This window comes from Opisthorchis viverrini (assembly GCF_000715545.1).
Source record: "Opisthorchis viverrini unplaced genomic scaffold opera_v5_98, whole genome shotgun sequence".
Lineage (NCBI taxonomy): Eukaryota > Metazoa > Platyhelminthes > Trematoda > Opisthorchiida > Opisthorchiidae > Opisthorchis > Opisthorchis viverrini.
The window spans coordinates 1,507,775-1,522,107 of NW_008751755.1; the positions used below are offsets into that span (position 1 = coordinate 1,507,775).

Below are 14,333 nucleotides of genomic sequence, written 5' to 3' on the forward strand. Positions count from 1 at the left end.
GTGTGCTAGCCGCTAGCGCGTCATAAGCGCTTGTTGGAGCGTGGATTAGAATAGGATATATTTGTCGACGCCAAAGTAAAGCCTACGAAGGCGATAAGCCCTATGAAGGGAGTGACTTATCTAATCTTTGAACTACAGTATTCTGGGAGAACAGATGCGGCAAGTTCCTGTTTTGAAAAACGCGAACACACGGATTCTGTTTAACTGCATATGACTGGGTGACGCATGATACGTTCCACAATTGGTTGGAAAGTCGCAACAAAGAAATACATTTGGAAGGACAAAATATAGTGTCGTCAGATGGTTTGCTTTCAAATCACCATTCTGAATTCAGTGACACCAAGATTGACTTTTTGCCTCCGTGCTCCACATTACCTTAACAACCGCTGGACATCAATCTAGTCAACGCACAGCATGTTGCCAGAAAATTTGGACGTTCAGTAATTGTAACCCAAATAGTCCTATACTTTAGCGAACTCTTCCGAACAGGTTACGGATTGTATCGGATGTGAGGACCATACTGATTTAGGTGTTTCGCTGTAGCTTCATACGTAGTAGTGGTCTGTGAAACGCAGAAACAAGAGTTTGGACACTGTCAGTTTGACTAAACTCAGACAGAAACAGTCGAGATGCTGAGGTTGGGTTCGAACTAAGGACCTTCCGGTCCGTGAGCCGGCGCCTTTACCACTGAGCCATCTCTTGAGCAAAGCCCTCGAGGAACGATTGGATGCCGGCTAACTGAACATTACAACACTCAACTCATTACGAAGAGATCCTACCAGTAGTGGCAGAGTTTGAGGCCGAACTGGTGCAGCAGAGGAACCGAACTAGCTCAAACGACGTTCTTGTTACTACTGGTTCATTCAGGAGACGGGTAACTGTTGTCGCCTTATTGATGAAGTCGCAGACGGTCAGTTGTTCCACAATTTGCAACCGACTTTCCACAACTCTCGTTCATTTTGAAGGAGTCATGAAAAACCGTTGTTGTGAGGTGTGCTTTGACAGTAAGACGTTCGGAACATTAGTCACCAACAGCTTTCGACAAGGCACCTTTCGAAAGTGATCTTCGTGGAGGGGTCGCGGTTACCCACAGGCTTATTATGAGCCAGTAATGTTCCAAGACTGTACGTCCTACAGCGTGTGGGCGCGAAGCACACACTGAACGACTGGATCACTTTGGTCAGCTTCCGAGTACTGATTGCTCTTCATGCTGTTCTTCAAAACAAGAAAATTGTTGTCTGCGCATTCTGGGTCGACAGGGTTCCCGTCCTGACAGACTTGAACACCGTGGTTTTGGAGATCTTTCAGTATTCCGCCCCGTCAATGACAAAACTTAACAACAATGGAGAGGAAAGCTTTTGAAGTGCTCCCTATGCGCTCTCACGACGCCGCAAGTATGCGAATACAAACAGTGCACCACATCCACGAAATTCTGCGGCATACCCTGTCGGAAGAATCGGATGCAATCTAGAAGTTAAGGAATACCAAGACTGTAGGTCCTCCATACGCATGGGGCGAGATGGCCCAAGTGGTAAGGGCGCGAATTTACTGACTGGAAGGTCCGTGGTTCGAATCCGACCTCTGCCTCTCGACTTCCCCTGTCTAGGATTGGGCAACCTGGCAGTATCCCAGCCCTCGTGCAACCTTCGGGTGGCATGGCAGCTAGGCACCGAAAGGGAGCTACAGCTGAATGTTTTTTTTTATTTTTTATACGCATGCCACTGCTATAGCACTTGACGGAGTGTAAAGATGTGGTCCACACAGCTCTCTCGTGGCCGGAATCTTGCTTGTTGCTGTCAATCATGTGTTCACGCTGCTACGTAAGACTACGTAGAACGAGCGATATAAGTTTGGTTACGACTATGGTTAAGCTAACTCCTTTGCGATTGCAAGCACCAGTCTCTTTCACTCTGATAGAGGCACATAAGCTGCACAAACTGAGGAAACATTAAATAAGACGTTGAGCGAGCTGTATTTGAGGGAAAATCCGGACCATACTAATACAGAAGTGTATCTTCTCATTGAGAGGAAACCTTAGAATCCAGAACAGATAACCAATCATGATCCGAATTCCGTTATCCTAACGGTGACAAAAGTGAGGACCGAAAGCACGCTCGCAAGACAAACCAGGCCTTTGTTTCTGACCTACATATGGACTGTGACTGGCAGCTCCAGCCAATTGATGGTAGACTGGTTAAACTAGGTGAAGTGACCCAGGCTCTCCGTAAACAGTGGAGATACGACTGATGGATAGAATCAACTGTTTATTTTTGCCGCCCAAAACTACCCTACCGAACGAGCCCCACATGCTGTTTTGCAGGCCGCACAGCAAACCGCCTCTTTGATGACTGCATTTTGTTGATCCTCTAAAATCCCTACTGTTCCGCCCTCTCGCTCATAAGCAACAAGGTTCCGACTCGAATACCGAAGAGCGAACAAAATATTCAGAGTCGTTCGCTTCTTAATGCATGGGTTACAGCCCTCCTACGTCCACTTCGCTGTAGCGGGATTTAGTGCACCTTAGTGCTCAGGGCGCTGCTCAAGACAAACTCACAAACTTTCACGAGAAACCGGCACATGCTTCCAACGATGGCCCCAGTAAACAAACAGAATCGGTCCTACCACAAGAAAAACACGGAGTGATTCAAAACGCCATGGATCAATACGAAATGCACTCATCGTGGTTATCAGGACAGATCGGTTAAAAAGCACATACCAAACAGCACTGCTCGCATATTTCCAATGGTCCCGACGCACATTTGACCCGCTGAACACTTTAGCATAGATGACGTAGCATACTTTCGCAGTCTGTTTGAGTACAATTAGTTCGCTCTAGCTGAAAGAAAACTCAACCCTTCACAAGCACACCGGAGCAGCTTCTGACGAAGCATCTTATTTAGATGCACAGAATACTTTTGCGGGGAGGAGGATGGTAACAAATGAGGACTTTGAATAACATGCCGCCATTGAACAATACCCATTTAGAGAATGGCTCAGGGGGATGCAAAGTCAACCTCAATGAGAAAAAGCACAACAGAAGCTTCACTACTCAATGTAATCGTTAAGAATTTTGGGAGTGAACGTGCGCCGCTGCGCCTTTGATTGTGAGTCAATATATATTGTAGTTACCGACTTCGGGGAACCAGTAAACCTTGCTAAACGTATCATAAATGTTAAATCGCCAAAGTGGAATTCCGCACCGATAGCGCTTGCAGCTAGGCGCTGCTACGGCCAAAAACCTATCCCGCACGCGATTGGCCATGGAATCGGGCCGCTCGCCGGTCCAGCATCAAGGCAAGCTCTGATTGACCGAAAGTCAGGACCCAACAGCCAATCAGGGTCCAGTATCCGGTGAAAGCCGGTTGCCAATGGCGCATTCAGGCTTTAGAATTTCCAGAACGTAGTCGCCGCACGCAGTCTATAAACGCATTGGATGTGTTTCTGATCCGGTTTTGGGCATTAATACACATTGTGCAACTTTGGTGGTTGTTTTGGCGGGGACGCTAGCCTGGGACGTTTAGACCGAGAACAAAGCTGAGGAAATACTGTTATTACACCCAATGATCCAACGTCAACAAGGACTGTAGACCAACTGGTTTACGTAATCAGGCGGCAATCCCACACAAGCCCGCATATGGAACAGTCACAAAACCAACCTGAAAATCTAGATTTTCAAAGATAACATAAACTGAATGAAGTACATGTAAAATGATCATACATGAGTCAAAGAGCGCAAGAAGTAGGCACCCAAAAAAAGCATAAATAATTACGTTCTGTCAGTGCCAGGTTAGAAAATTAGTAAGGAAGACACGTAAGTACAACCATGACCCCATATAATAATAATACAAAACGGGGGTGAGACATCACAGCACAGGCGATAGACCATCACAGAATAAACCGAAAAAACATTGCTGCGATGAGTATTCTTCAGTTGGCATGTCGACCAGGTCAGGGAAGGGTGATGAAACTGGAAAGGAAATGAGGGATGTCAGAGGCTAACATCATAAACCTAGTGTTACTGAGACGTAAAAGCGGACCTCAGGCCAACAAGCCGGCTCAGTTCAGATGGGACATTAGATAAAGTCAAAATAGCTAAAGACTGCTGTAAAGTCCCTGTTACATGGGATTTGAATGCGCCCTCGGAACTGCACACGTGGTTTCCACGTTAGCTCCAGTTAATCTCCGTAGTCACGAACGATGTATCACGTGCACGAAGTGTTTCATTCTAACACGCATTCATTCATCGGTGAGAATGAATTCGTCGAATAATACTGTGACGATAAATTGGCATGGGGATAGGAATGTAAGAATCTCACTATCCCTCGGGAGGCTCACCGGAAATAATAGCCTTTTGATAACTGTTCGAGAGTTCCGATCCAGCAGAACCCTCGCCGCCAAGATAACTAAGTAAGTTGGCCTATAACCTAAAGACAATTCAAATGAAGTACCTTATCGCAATAAGAGTGGTGGCCAGATGAGAGGAAGGCCGATGTTGTCACTGCGATGTCAGTTTGCCTGACAAATGTCAAGTTTAGAACATTGAAATACGCTTCACCCAGTGGTAGAAATTTTGATTATGACGAGCAGAAGTTCGAACGTTTTCAGCATTCAATCACCGATACATAGTCTGGCCAAGACATTGGAGCACTGTTTTTGAGGTAGAACAAATGATAGAGAAAGAGACCCAAACTCCGTGACGCAGCATAGAATGAACCATAAATTAGCTTAGCTATGTAGTTCATTGATGGACAGAATAGACATGAATCAGAGATGATGAGCGAAGTGGTCAAGTCATTTTCTAGAAACCTAATCAACCTGGCAGTTTCCTAGATGAGAACGCCAGAACAGAACACAGCGGTCTTACAGACACTAGCAACTGCTTCTCGCCGAGCGCCCTGTGGCGTTCATGCATTTACTTCAAAAACCACCTGTGAGATCACTTTGTGATTAAGGTTTCAAGACTACCGACTACATCTCAGACGCTACACTTTTCACAGCCAGTTTTAATACAACAGGTGTACGAAATCCTGGCAGTTAAAGACAGCTGATAAGCACGGTACACCGCCTGGTACGACTGTACGGCCATGAAAGTCCACCAGTCGTTTAGCCGTGACACTCCTTCAGGGTTGCCATGCCACCCGAAGGAAGCACGGGGGCTGGGATACTGCCAGGTTACCCAAGCCTAGTCAGAGGAAGTCCAGATGCAGAGGCCGAGTTCGAACCGCGGACCTTATGGTGGTCAGTAAATTCGCGCTCCAGCCGCTGAGCCATTCCGCCATCCATCCCATGAATTCGATATTTTTCCGAAGCCATAGTAGACGGACAATACCACGTGGTGGATTGGTATTGCCTGTAATGTCGATTTAAGCCGGTGACCCTGGGCATTTGGTTTGCCCTGAGCCACATGTGCAGCCAACTGAACTCTCTGACATACTCCTACTGACAGGAAATTGCACACAGGCTGTTTACCATCGGTTCGACCATGAATGTGAGTTGCATATCCTCACGGGGATTCGAAGCTATACCTGGTCGACCAAGTTAACTTAGTTCACTGACGGCCGGCCACGATCTTCTCAAGCCACTTTCAAACTACAGGGGCCTGAAGCATAGCAAATTGTATCCACCATATCGATTGTTCCAGGTAAACATACGATTTCACGTGGTGTCGTCCAGATGAACTAGGAAATTGGAGATAATGTCGTAACCAGACGGACACAGTAGAAAGTACAAGGCAAACAATAACGTTACCGAGCGAGGGAAAGCCCTATTCAATGACCCTTCACGCAATGGTACGAACAGAGATAGAATAGTTAGATACCCTGAGTAAGTCCACTACGGAACTGAGGTGACAACAATTAAGTACCACGATAAACCATATACTCTTGCCTATCGTATGCTGATATGTTGTGCTTTTTGTCCACCTAAGCAGGTATGCCTATCCATTGCCGGCAAACTTATATCCAGTGCACTAGAGTCCGCATTGGTTCGTTTCAGCAGCAGTCTGAACGCTTGTACGCGGGATGCAGCGATGTGGCTTTCACACTTGACAATAGAGGTGACCGCATTTTACAGACGTAAACATCATCATTGTCAGCTGTTATAACTGAGTACTCGTCGTACAGTGGTTGTAGCTGTCGCAGTTTTGTTCACCGATGATTTGGGGAGGAGTGGTAGCGCGCAGCCGAGTTTGCCGGTGATGGCTTTGATACTTCGCTGCCAAGTCATTGTTTGACCGCCTCTGGCTCTCTTACACTCTTCACGTGGTTGTGCGAAAAGCGCTTCGAAGAAGTCGGTCGCCTGGCATACGCAGCACGTGGCCAAGCCAGCGCAACCGATGCAGAGTGATCAGTCCATCTGTCGAGGGTGAGTTATTTCTCCAGACGCACTTCAGAATTGCTGATCCCGTGTTCCCACCAGATTCGGGCAATGCCACGAAGACATCGATGGTCTTTTGACGTCTTCGGCAAGCAGCGGCCAGGTTTCTGATCCATATAGTAAAATGGAGCGCACCGCAGCATTGTAAACTCGACCCTTGACAGAGAAGTTAATGTCACGCCTAAGCCACAGGTGACGCAGGTTCACAAAAGATGCTCTGGCCTTCCCAATCCGGATAGAAATTTCATCTTTCGCCAGACCACCGGGATTGATACAGCTACCCGGGTAAACAGATCTGTCTACTGCCTGAATCGATTCATCCGCAAATATGAGGCTAGGTTTCGAGTCCACCCAGTCTTGCAGTAGCACTTTACACTTTGTAGATGAGGCAGAATTGTTCAGATTATTTAATATTGTTTGCATTAAAACGGGGTGAGTTCCCAGAAGAGCTATGTGGTCTCTGAAATCCTCGAGAGCCCATGACGGGTTTTGCAACCTCATGAGTAGGGTATTACGCCTACATAATGTATTGCGATATATTGAATATAGTGCGAAATGAAACATGGGGTGGCCTATGGCAGCACATTCAGCTGCTTAAAAGCATCAGAAAAGAGAGATTCGGCTGGGTTCCAGGCGAGTCTCCCGTGAAAACCAAATTTTTATGCAAATGACTGAATGTATTTCGCATCCCACTTCACATCGTATCGGTTTCGTATCAAGCTGCGATGTGACTGACTTTAGTGAAATACAACTGGGTGGCAAGAGAACAAGGCACAGGCTACTGCAGTGTGCTCCGACGCCTGTAGTTTGAAGAGGTTAAATGGCTAGCGTGATAAGGTCGAAGATTCCCGTGATATATGTTGTTTACACTTCCGTAATCCAGTTTGGTGTGCATTCCGATGACAAATGGGGATTGTGTGCGTTTTGGCGAAAGCCACTTCCATTCACAGCCGGTTGATGATTTGCTTCTTCAGTGAGGCCAAGTTTCAGTTACACCAGAATTCAACTTGGAGGATAACCATGTGAGACACTACCGTTCTGAAGTACCCACGAGCTAGTGAACGAACAGGGCTGATAAAATCTGAACTGTACTTAAATTGTAGAGTGCCAACAGCATACGCGAACAAAATTTCGAGACACTGACATGAGGAACTGTCCGCACTCGACATGCTTTGTTCACACAAACATGCTCCATGTTGCTACTTACTTTTTCGAGTGCGATTTTGAACTGGAAAGTTTCAGAGGTGACTGAAACAATGAACAGAAATGAACATAAAGAGAATGTCTATATTAGAAAGACGGTCCGCGGTATTGAAAGCGACATATTTATGGAGTCAGGTTCCTCGAGAAATGTCAGCCGTAAGCTCGAACACGACCGCCTGACTAGGTACTGGTTTTACTGACACAAGTAAACAGTGGGCTGTACGTAAGGCTAAATTAGCACAGTTAGAGCCGGCCTGAGAAATCATACACACGTATCGCCGATACGCAGCTTGTAGAGGGTATTGTACCCCTGACTTGTTTCCGAGTAAGGCTAATGCCGAGTGGGCGTGCCGGTTGTTAATTCGCACCAAATGGATTGGCCGGTTGTGTCCTTATAACCTGAGAACATCACATGAGCGTTTTAAGTGACCTGACGTCAGATCGATGGGTATTTCTAGGACAGGTCTTCTCAAACGCAAAGCAATGGTGCTCCCTGCAAATAGCGCATATTTGGGACACGAGCCGAAATTGAATACGTGTATTATGGAGGCCAAATACTGTCGCTTCTGCATAATTGTTGGCTGCCAAAATGAGCATTTGCATACAAGAGTTTTCGGGAACATTCTATATAATGTTGAGCTGAGAACCAACAGTATCCGGTTACCCACGACAACCATACAAGAAGCATTTGGCTCATTCATTTGAGCTGTGAGTGAGTGCCCTTTGAGATGGTTCGGAGGTTATGGAGTGAACTTACTGGCTGGAAAACGCGTGGTCCGAACCCAACCCTGTCATCTGGACTGCCAATTTTAGACTCGGACAACCTGGTAGTATCTCAACTGTGTACAGTGTGGGTTCAAGTAAAACAGGTTGATGGTGTCTACCTGATGAGTCCCGAAGAGGATGAAACTGGTCGTGGGCTGTCGATAAGCCATAAGAAAGCAGCTTATGAGCAGCGTCCCGCCAACAAATAACCAATTGTGTTGGGCAGTCACATTTCCAAAATCTGGTTGGAAATATGATCTACCGTGGCAAATTAAGCTTATTTCAATCGTTCAAAAACGTGGATTACTCATTGGCTGCATTTGGGGACAGTAGTTGAAAACACGCTAACATGTTCACACGTAGAAACATCGGCTTTGATAACAATGTTTCATTGCCCCAAGCTGAGTGTCAATGAATAGAGTATGAAATGTTCTTCGTCACATTGCCAAATCTAACCATGTCACAACTCGGAAAGTGAAACTTCAACTGTGGCTCTCATCCACCTGACCCTCAAACCAGGGACCCAATGGACAACCCGGCTGCACCGAGTGCGAGTATTGTGGGGCCAACTTTCTCGGAATCGGGCCGGAGAGCTCTTAGCTACTGATGTGTTTGTGAAGAAGAAACATACTAAAAGACGGAGGATGGTCGCCCACAAGGGCATACAGAAGACTTACACGGAAGAGAATCTAGCAAGCACATTTGGATTGTTTCGGTTTTTCACCGAGGTCAACTTTATCCAATTCACCTGGCATCACTCGCGGTTTCGTCACGGATGCTTCGATTCGGTGCATCACGGCATCCAGTAGTTTGTCAACCGCTGCAGTGACCTGGAATCCCGTAGCCGCACTCGTCTCAATGTAAGGTATACTACAAAGAGATAAACAGAACGATCGAAATAAGTCAATGCACCAGGAATAGTTGATACGATAAAACACAATGAGCAAATGTGCATTATTACTAACGAAAGGAAAAAGGCCCCATGAACACACGGAGGGCGGTGATAGATTACAAAACTTTCGCCTGTAGCAAACCAATGGGGTTTCGCGCGGACAAAAAGGAAGTGGTATCCACTTCAAGTGGAATTTGTTACTCGTCTACTCCATTCACAGCGACCATGGAAATGATCGTGTGGCAGTTGATGACCTGCGTGAAGCCGACTCATATAGAATCCAAAGTTTAGCTCATACCAACATTTAGGTGACAACAGAGACCAGCTTCGGTTGGGTGGGAATCAACTTGTTAGAGTAGCAGTGTGAAGTAACATTGGTTCGTAGTGGGAAACGCGGCTCGAGCCTCAGTGCACTCATCACCACTTGGACCAACGCCTGATATCCACCACAGACTTTCTACAACGGCCAATTCTGGCGTTGAATATCTGCCGTGGCACTTACAGAGTGAGTTCTCATCACGGATACAAGAGAAATGATTTGTCGCTTGCCACAATGTTACTTCCGCAATCACGCGTTATGATATTTCTTATTCGAAGGAGTTTGTGATTTTGAATCAACGACAAGCCCCGAGTTACTACACTTTTATACTGACCCTTCTAACCGGTGCCATGAGGGGTAGGTAAAACGTCATTTACCGTACAATTACTACTTACTAATCACATCACAGCAGTTGATTATTAAGAGGAATGTCATGCACTGCGGTTGACCATGTGACGGACAGCTGCAGACCGGTGCTCCACTACTTTAATTTCTCAGATTTGTTCGATTTTTGTTACACTACAAACAAACCCAACCACCGGGCAGCGTTCAAGGACGCTGAACCATATTCCGTCGCTCAGTAAAGTGACAGATTAGTTTCAGTTCATGAGGGAAATGACTCATTGAATGTATCATACCAACAACAATGTATGTGTGCTCAGAGAAGTGAGTCACTTAAAGTATGAGATGTATGACTGGACTTTGGATCGGTTACACACACGGAAATTCATCACTCGAGTGACTGGACCAAGCTAGGCGATCGTGATTAGAGTTCTACACAAATTGTCAAAAGGAATCGGACAGCGTTCGCAGCACAAGTATTGTCAAGATACAATCCATGAGAACGACCTGAGACTCACAGTCTGAAAACTCAGCGTTCTTCGTGACTGATATGAGTGGCGCGTCAGCAAAAAACATGCGTCTCTGGTTGATGGAATAACCCATAGTTGTCGAGAAATGCACTAATTTGCAAATCAACTTGGTTTTCACGAGAGAATCAACTGAATCTCTCGTTTATGATATTCTACAACTGAATGTGCTGCACACAGGCCACCTCACGATTCAGTTGGCACGATATTCGAGATGTCGCAGGATATTTTCATAAGGAAACTACTCCCAAGGTTGCTGAAAACTCTTCGACAGCCCAGGGCCGGTTTCGCCCTTCTTGGGGCTCATCAAGTAGGCGCAGTCCCCGAGTTTCCGCCAACCTTATGTTGTACTTGAACCCACCTACCTGATGAGCCCCAAGAAGGGTGAAACCGGTCGTGGGCTGTCGAAGAGTTCTCAGCAACCTCGTGAGTAGAACTCATAGTTGTATTTTTGAGATCTTAGCAGCATTGGCTGAGAAAATTTCGGGCCAAATAGTAGACGAAGCCAATGAAACCAAAGCGCACCTAAAGTGTCCAAATTAAACTATCAAGAAGTTGCAGACAAACTTGGTATGAAAAGAACTGGCCTCATGCAGTTCCAGCGGATAATCACCCAGCCTAAGAATACGCTTGTCTTCTGTGTAACGTCGCATTCAAAGCTTTAGGTTCAATGGACGATCAGATCAGGCTCATCCAGTCTGTGAGCCAATCTACTTTTGCATTAAGGTGTATTTCTATCCGACAGTCTAGCTCGGTTTTTGACATGTCACGTAGCGCCATGGGAACTCCCCTTACGGACAACAAAACAGGTGCAAAACTACCCACTGCGGACTTATTGCCCCCCCCCCTAAGACATCCGAATTAAGGAGCAAAGACCAAGAAGTACTTTTCACGTGAATGTAATCCACGTGGTTAACGGTGATAAAACTCAGCTTCTGGATGACTGTGATCCCGATATTTGGATACGCGTCCTCCATGAAGAAGTCTAAGTTGTGGCCATCGAACCCCGCCCCTGCATCTCGACTGCTCCTGTCTAGGCTTGGGCAACCTGGCAGCACATCGGCCCTCGTGCTTCCTTCAGGCAGTAAAGTGCGAAAGAGTGCCGTAGCAAAACCACTATATTTATTATTTATTACATAGCTACCGCTGTCGATCAATTTTGTCGTCGATAGTTGTGTTTCGTCCTTCGGCGTGTTCCTCACTCTGCACCATATCCGCAGATAGGCTATGAAGACTTTGACAGGTATGTTACCAACATAGTTTTCCGGGACTGTTTACTATAGCTCCGGAATCGATCTAGAACACGTGTCGTACTCACTAGATAATCCACCTAGCCAACAACATTCATATCACTGTGCTCTCGAAAACCATTGAATGAGTACTAGTGACTGCCATTCTAAAAAAAGAATTAACATAGATCGAGTAACCCTGACGCTTCTTGCATATTTGACGCCAGGTCAGGCATTTTTCTTCCGTAAGCTTAGTTCTCAATCCACCAAATGCGCAACTGCGTGAGATCGGTTTCACCACAGCGTTTAGGACTGCTCCGGGTTTATCCACCGTAAAACACCGCATATGACTTTTTGCAGCTACTTCATTGCGATAAATATTAATAACATGCAAAATTTCAGCTGTCGGCACTTCAGTAAACTGCTGTTACTCCGACATCAAGCGTAATTCGTTCTCGAATGAAACTGCTGCGAAAATTGCATTATTTCACCAGTTCTCATGAAACATCAAGTATTAATCGGTGGATTCACATCGACGGTCTCGCTTGAAAAACTGGACCCTTTCAGCCCCAGACGAAGCGGTCGAAAACACCGTCAGCTGAAACTAAAAAAACTGAGGACGACGCGGACAGCCTCGCCAAATGAACATCGCAGCATCATCCGCTGTCGTTATTTCGTTTACAAGTGCAAGATGCTGTGGAATAAAATAATCGTTACATTTCTCACTTGATCTCCACTGATCCGACAAATCAAGCGGTACAGGTGATGCAACTGTGAAATTGCTAGGTGAGTTCTTCGGCGGTGATCCAAGATAGTCTTAAAGCCGACTCACTAATTCCGCACTAAAGTAGTCAAGAAAGAGGCGGACGCGTTGTGCTATGGGCTGTTAGCCTTAGTAAAGACCAGACAGCACGGGCGAATCAGAAAACAAAACTTAGTGTTCTCAGAGTCAAAGTGAGTGATACATCAAAAATCACTTGTGTCTGGTGCCCAGTGCCCAAAAATACCAGCAAAAACGTTCAGTCTGATCAATCCAGTAGAGTACAACTCACAGACGGCTTTACTTTGCCAAAGTGATGGTGTACAGTCGATGGTTATGGTGTTGCGAAGTCTGACAGCCATGGATCCAATTATCTCGTTTGTGTACGACAGGATTATTACGGGAACGACCTCACTAATTGGTGAAGGTGTTCACTCTCACAGGAGCGACACTTTGCTTCTCAAAGCTTTGTGAATGTAGGAGAATCGAAGAAGAGCAATCAGACAAACAGAAGAGATTCCTCGTGCTACGGGTGACAATGGTGCTGCCGTGAAGGAGGATTACAGCTCGGGAGGTTGAGCCAAAGGACCAGCAGCAGCCGAAATTGCACGGGTTATAACCCGTGAAAACCACTCCTGACAAAGATGGACGCGACATACCCGAAAGGTGTACTGTACCGACATAACTACCCTCAACTCTATCCTTGACCGATCGAGAAAGGTTACGAGAAGCTGGATACACATCCTACTGATCTGGAAAACCACAGACGGGAACGGGGTGCCGCAGTGGTCGACCATATGAACGGATGGATATTGGATGAACCGATTTGTATCAGTGCGAAGATAGTGACTTAGGCAATAGATCCAGGACACCGTGACGGGACCAACGATAAAGAGACACTGCCTGTTTGAAAGGCATGCTTCCCAAAATTACTTAAAAACCCATCTGACCTGGATTTGGACTAGCCTGCATTCACCTTAAGCCCTTGTGAAAATGAACCTTTCCAACCTAAGAAGGCCGAATACAGAAGGGTGAACCACAGAATGGCGCAGCTGCCGAGAAAGACGGAATGCCTGCGGAAATATTCAAATCGAGCGGATTCTTATTGGGAGAACTTTTTTCACCTGATCTGCACAATCTGAGAAGCTGAAAATGTCGCACAAGATCTCAAGGATCCCACAATAGTGCCAGTGTCCAAATGAAAGGGAAGCCAACACACAAAGAGTAACTATGGGGGAATCAGTCTCTTCTGAACTGCAGTCAAAAGCTTAGCGCGCATCGCACCCAGTTGCATCAAGGCTGGAGGAAAATATCGAAGAACAGTAATGTAGATCCCAAAGCATATGTATTACGGCTGATCGTAGCTTTTTAGGGCATCAGCTGCAACGGAAAGCAGGCAACATAAACGTTACGACATCCCTGACTCCATGAACAGAGGCGCTGTGGATCACTCTGCAAAAGTTCGACTGTCCGGAAGAAACTATGAACGAAATCAAATCCCATCGCTAAGGCACGGGTGCCTGAGTACGCAACTGTGGGACCAGTTCTAACGAGAGTGAAGCAAGTCGCGTATCAACTTTCTTTTATCTGAATCTGACTGAGATATTGGCAAAAGGAGTTCGTGGTTCTGAAGATGGAGCACTGATGCAGTTCTGTCTGGACGTCCAACTCCTCAGATCAAAACGCTTGTGGGCGAGGCGAAACTGTGCAATTAAAAAATCTGTACGTCGCTTTGCGCGGATGACTGTACTTCGATTACACATTTGAAAGCGGGATTGAAGCGAAGAAGTAAAGCATTTGCTCTGGCAGAATCTTGCTTTGAAATAAATATGGACGATCGGCTAGTCCAATGTACCTTTCTCTGCCTCATCATCTCTTTCAATTATAGGCGTATAATATATATATATATATATATAAAGAT

At 46.1% G+C, this 14,333-nt stretch overlaps 2 protein-coding genes across 2 annotated transcripts in view; one reads left to right on the top strand and one right to left on the bottom strand.

Moving 5' to 3' along the window:
* The window catches only part of T265_05334 (hypothetical protein), a gene marked incomplete at both ends in the record, with an annotated part of 27,374 nt that overhangs the window by 8,079 nt on the left and 4,962 nt on the right, over positions 1 to 14,333 (top strand). The gene's annotated exons all lie outside the window — the stretch shown is intronic.
* The window catches only part of T265_13754 (hypothetical protein), a gene marked incomplete at both ends in the record, with an annotated part of 7,491 nt that continues 2,190 nt past the window's right edge, over positions 9,033 to 14,333 (bottom strand). Inside the window, one exon of the mRNA XM_009170325.1 lies at positions 9,033 to 9,213. Coding sequence (XP_009168589.1) covers positions 9,033 to 9,213 — 181 coding nt within the window. The remainder of the gene's footprint in view (positions 9,214 to 14,333) is intronic.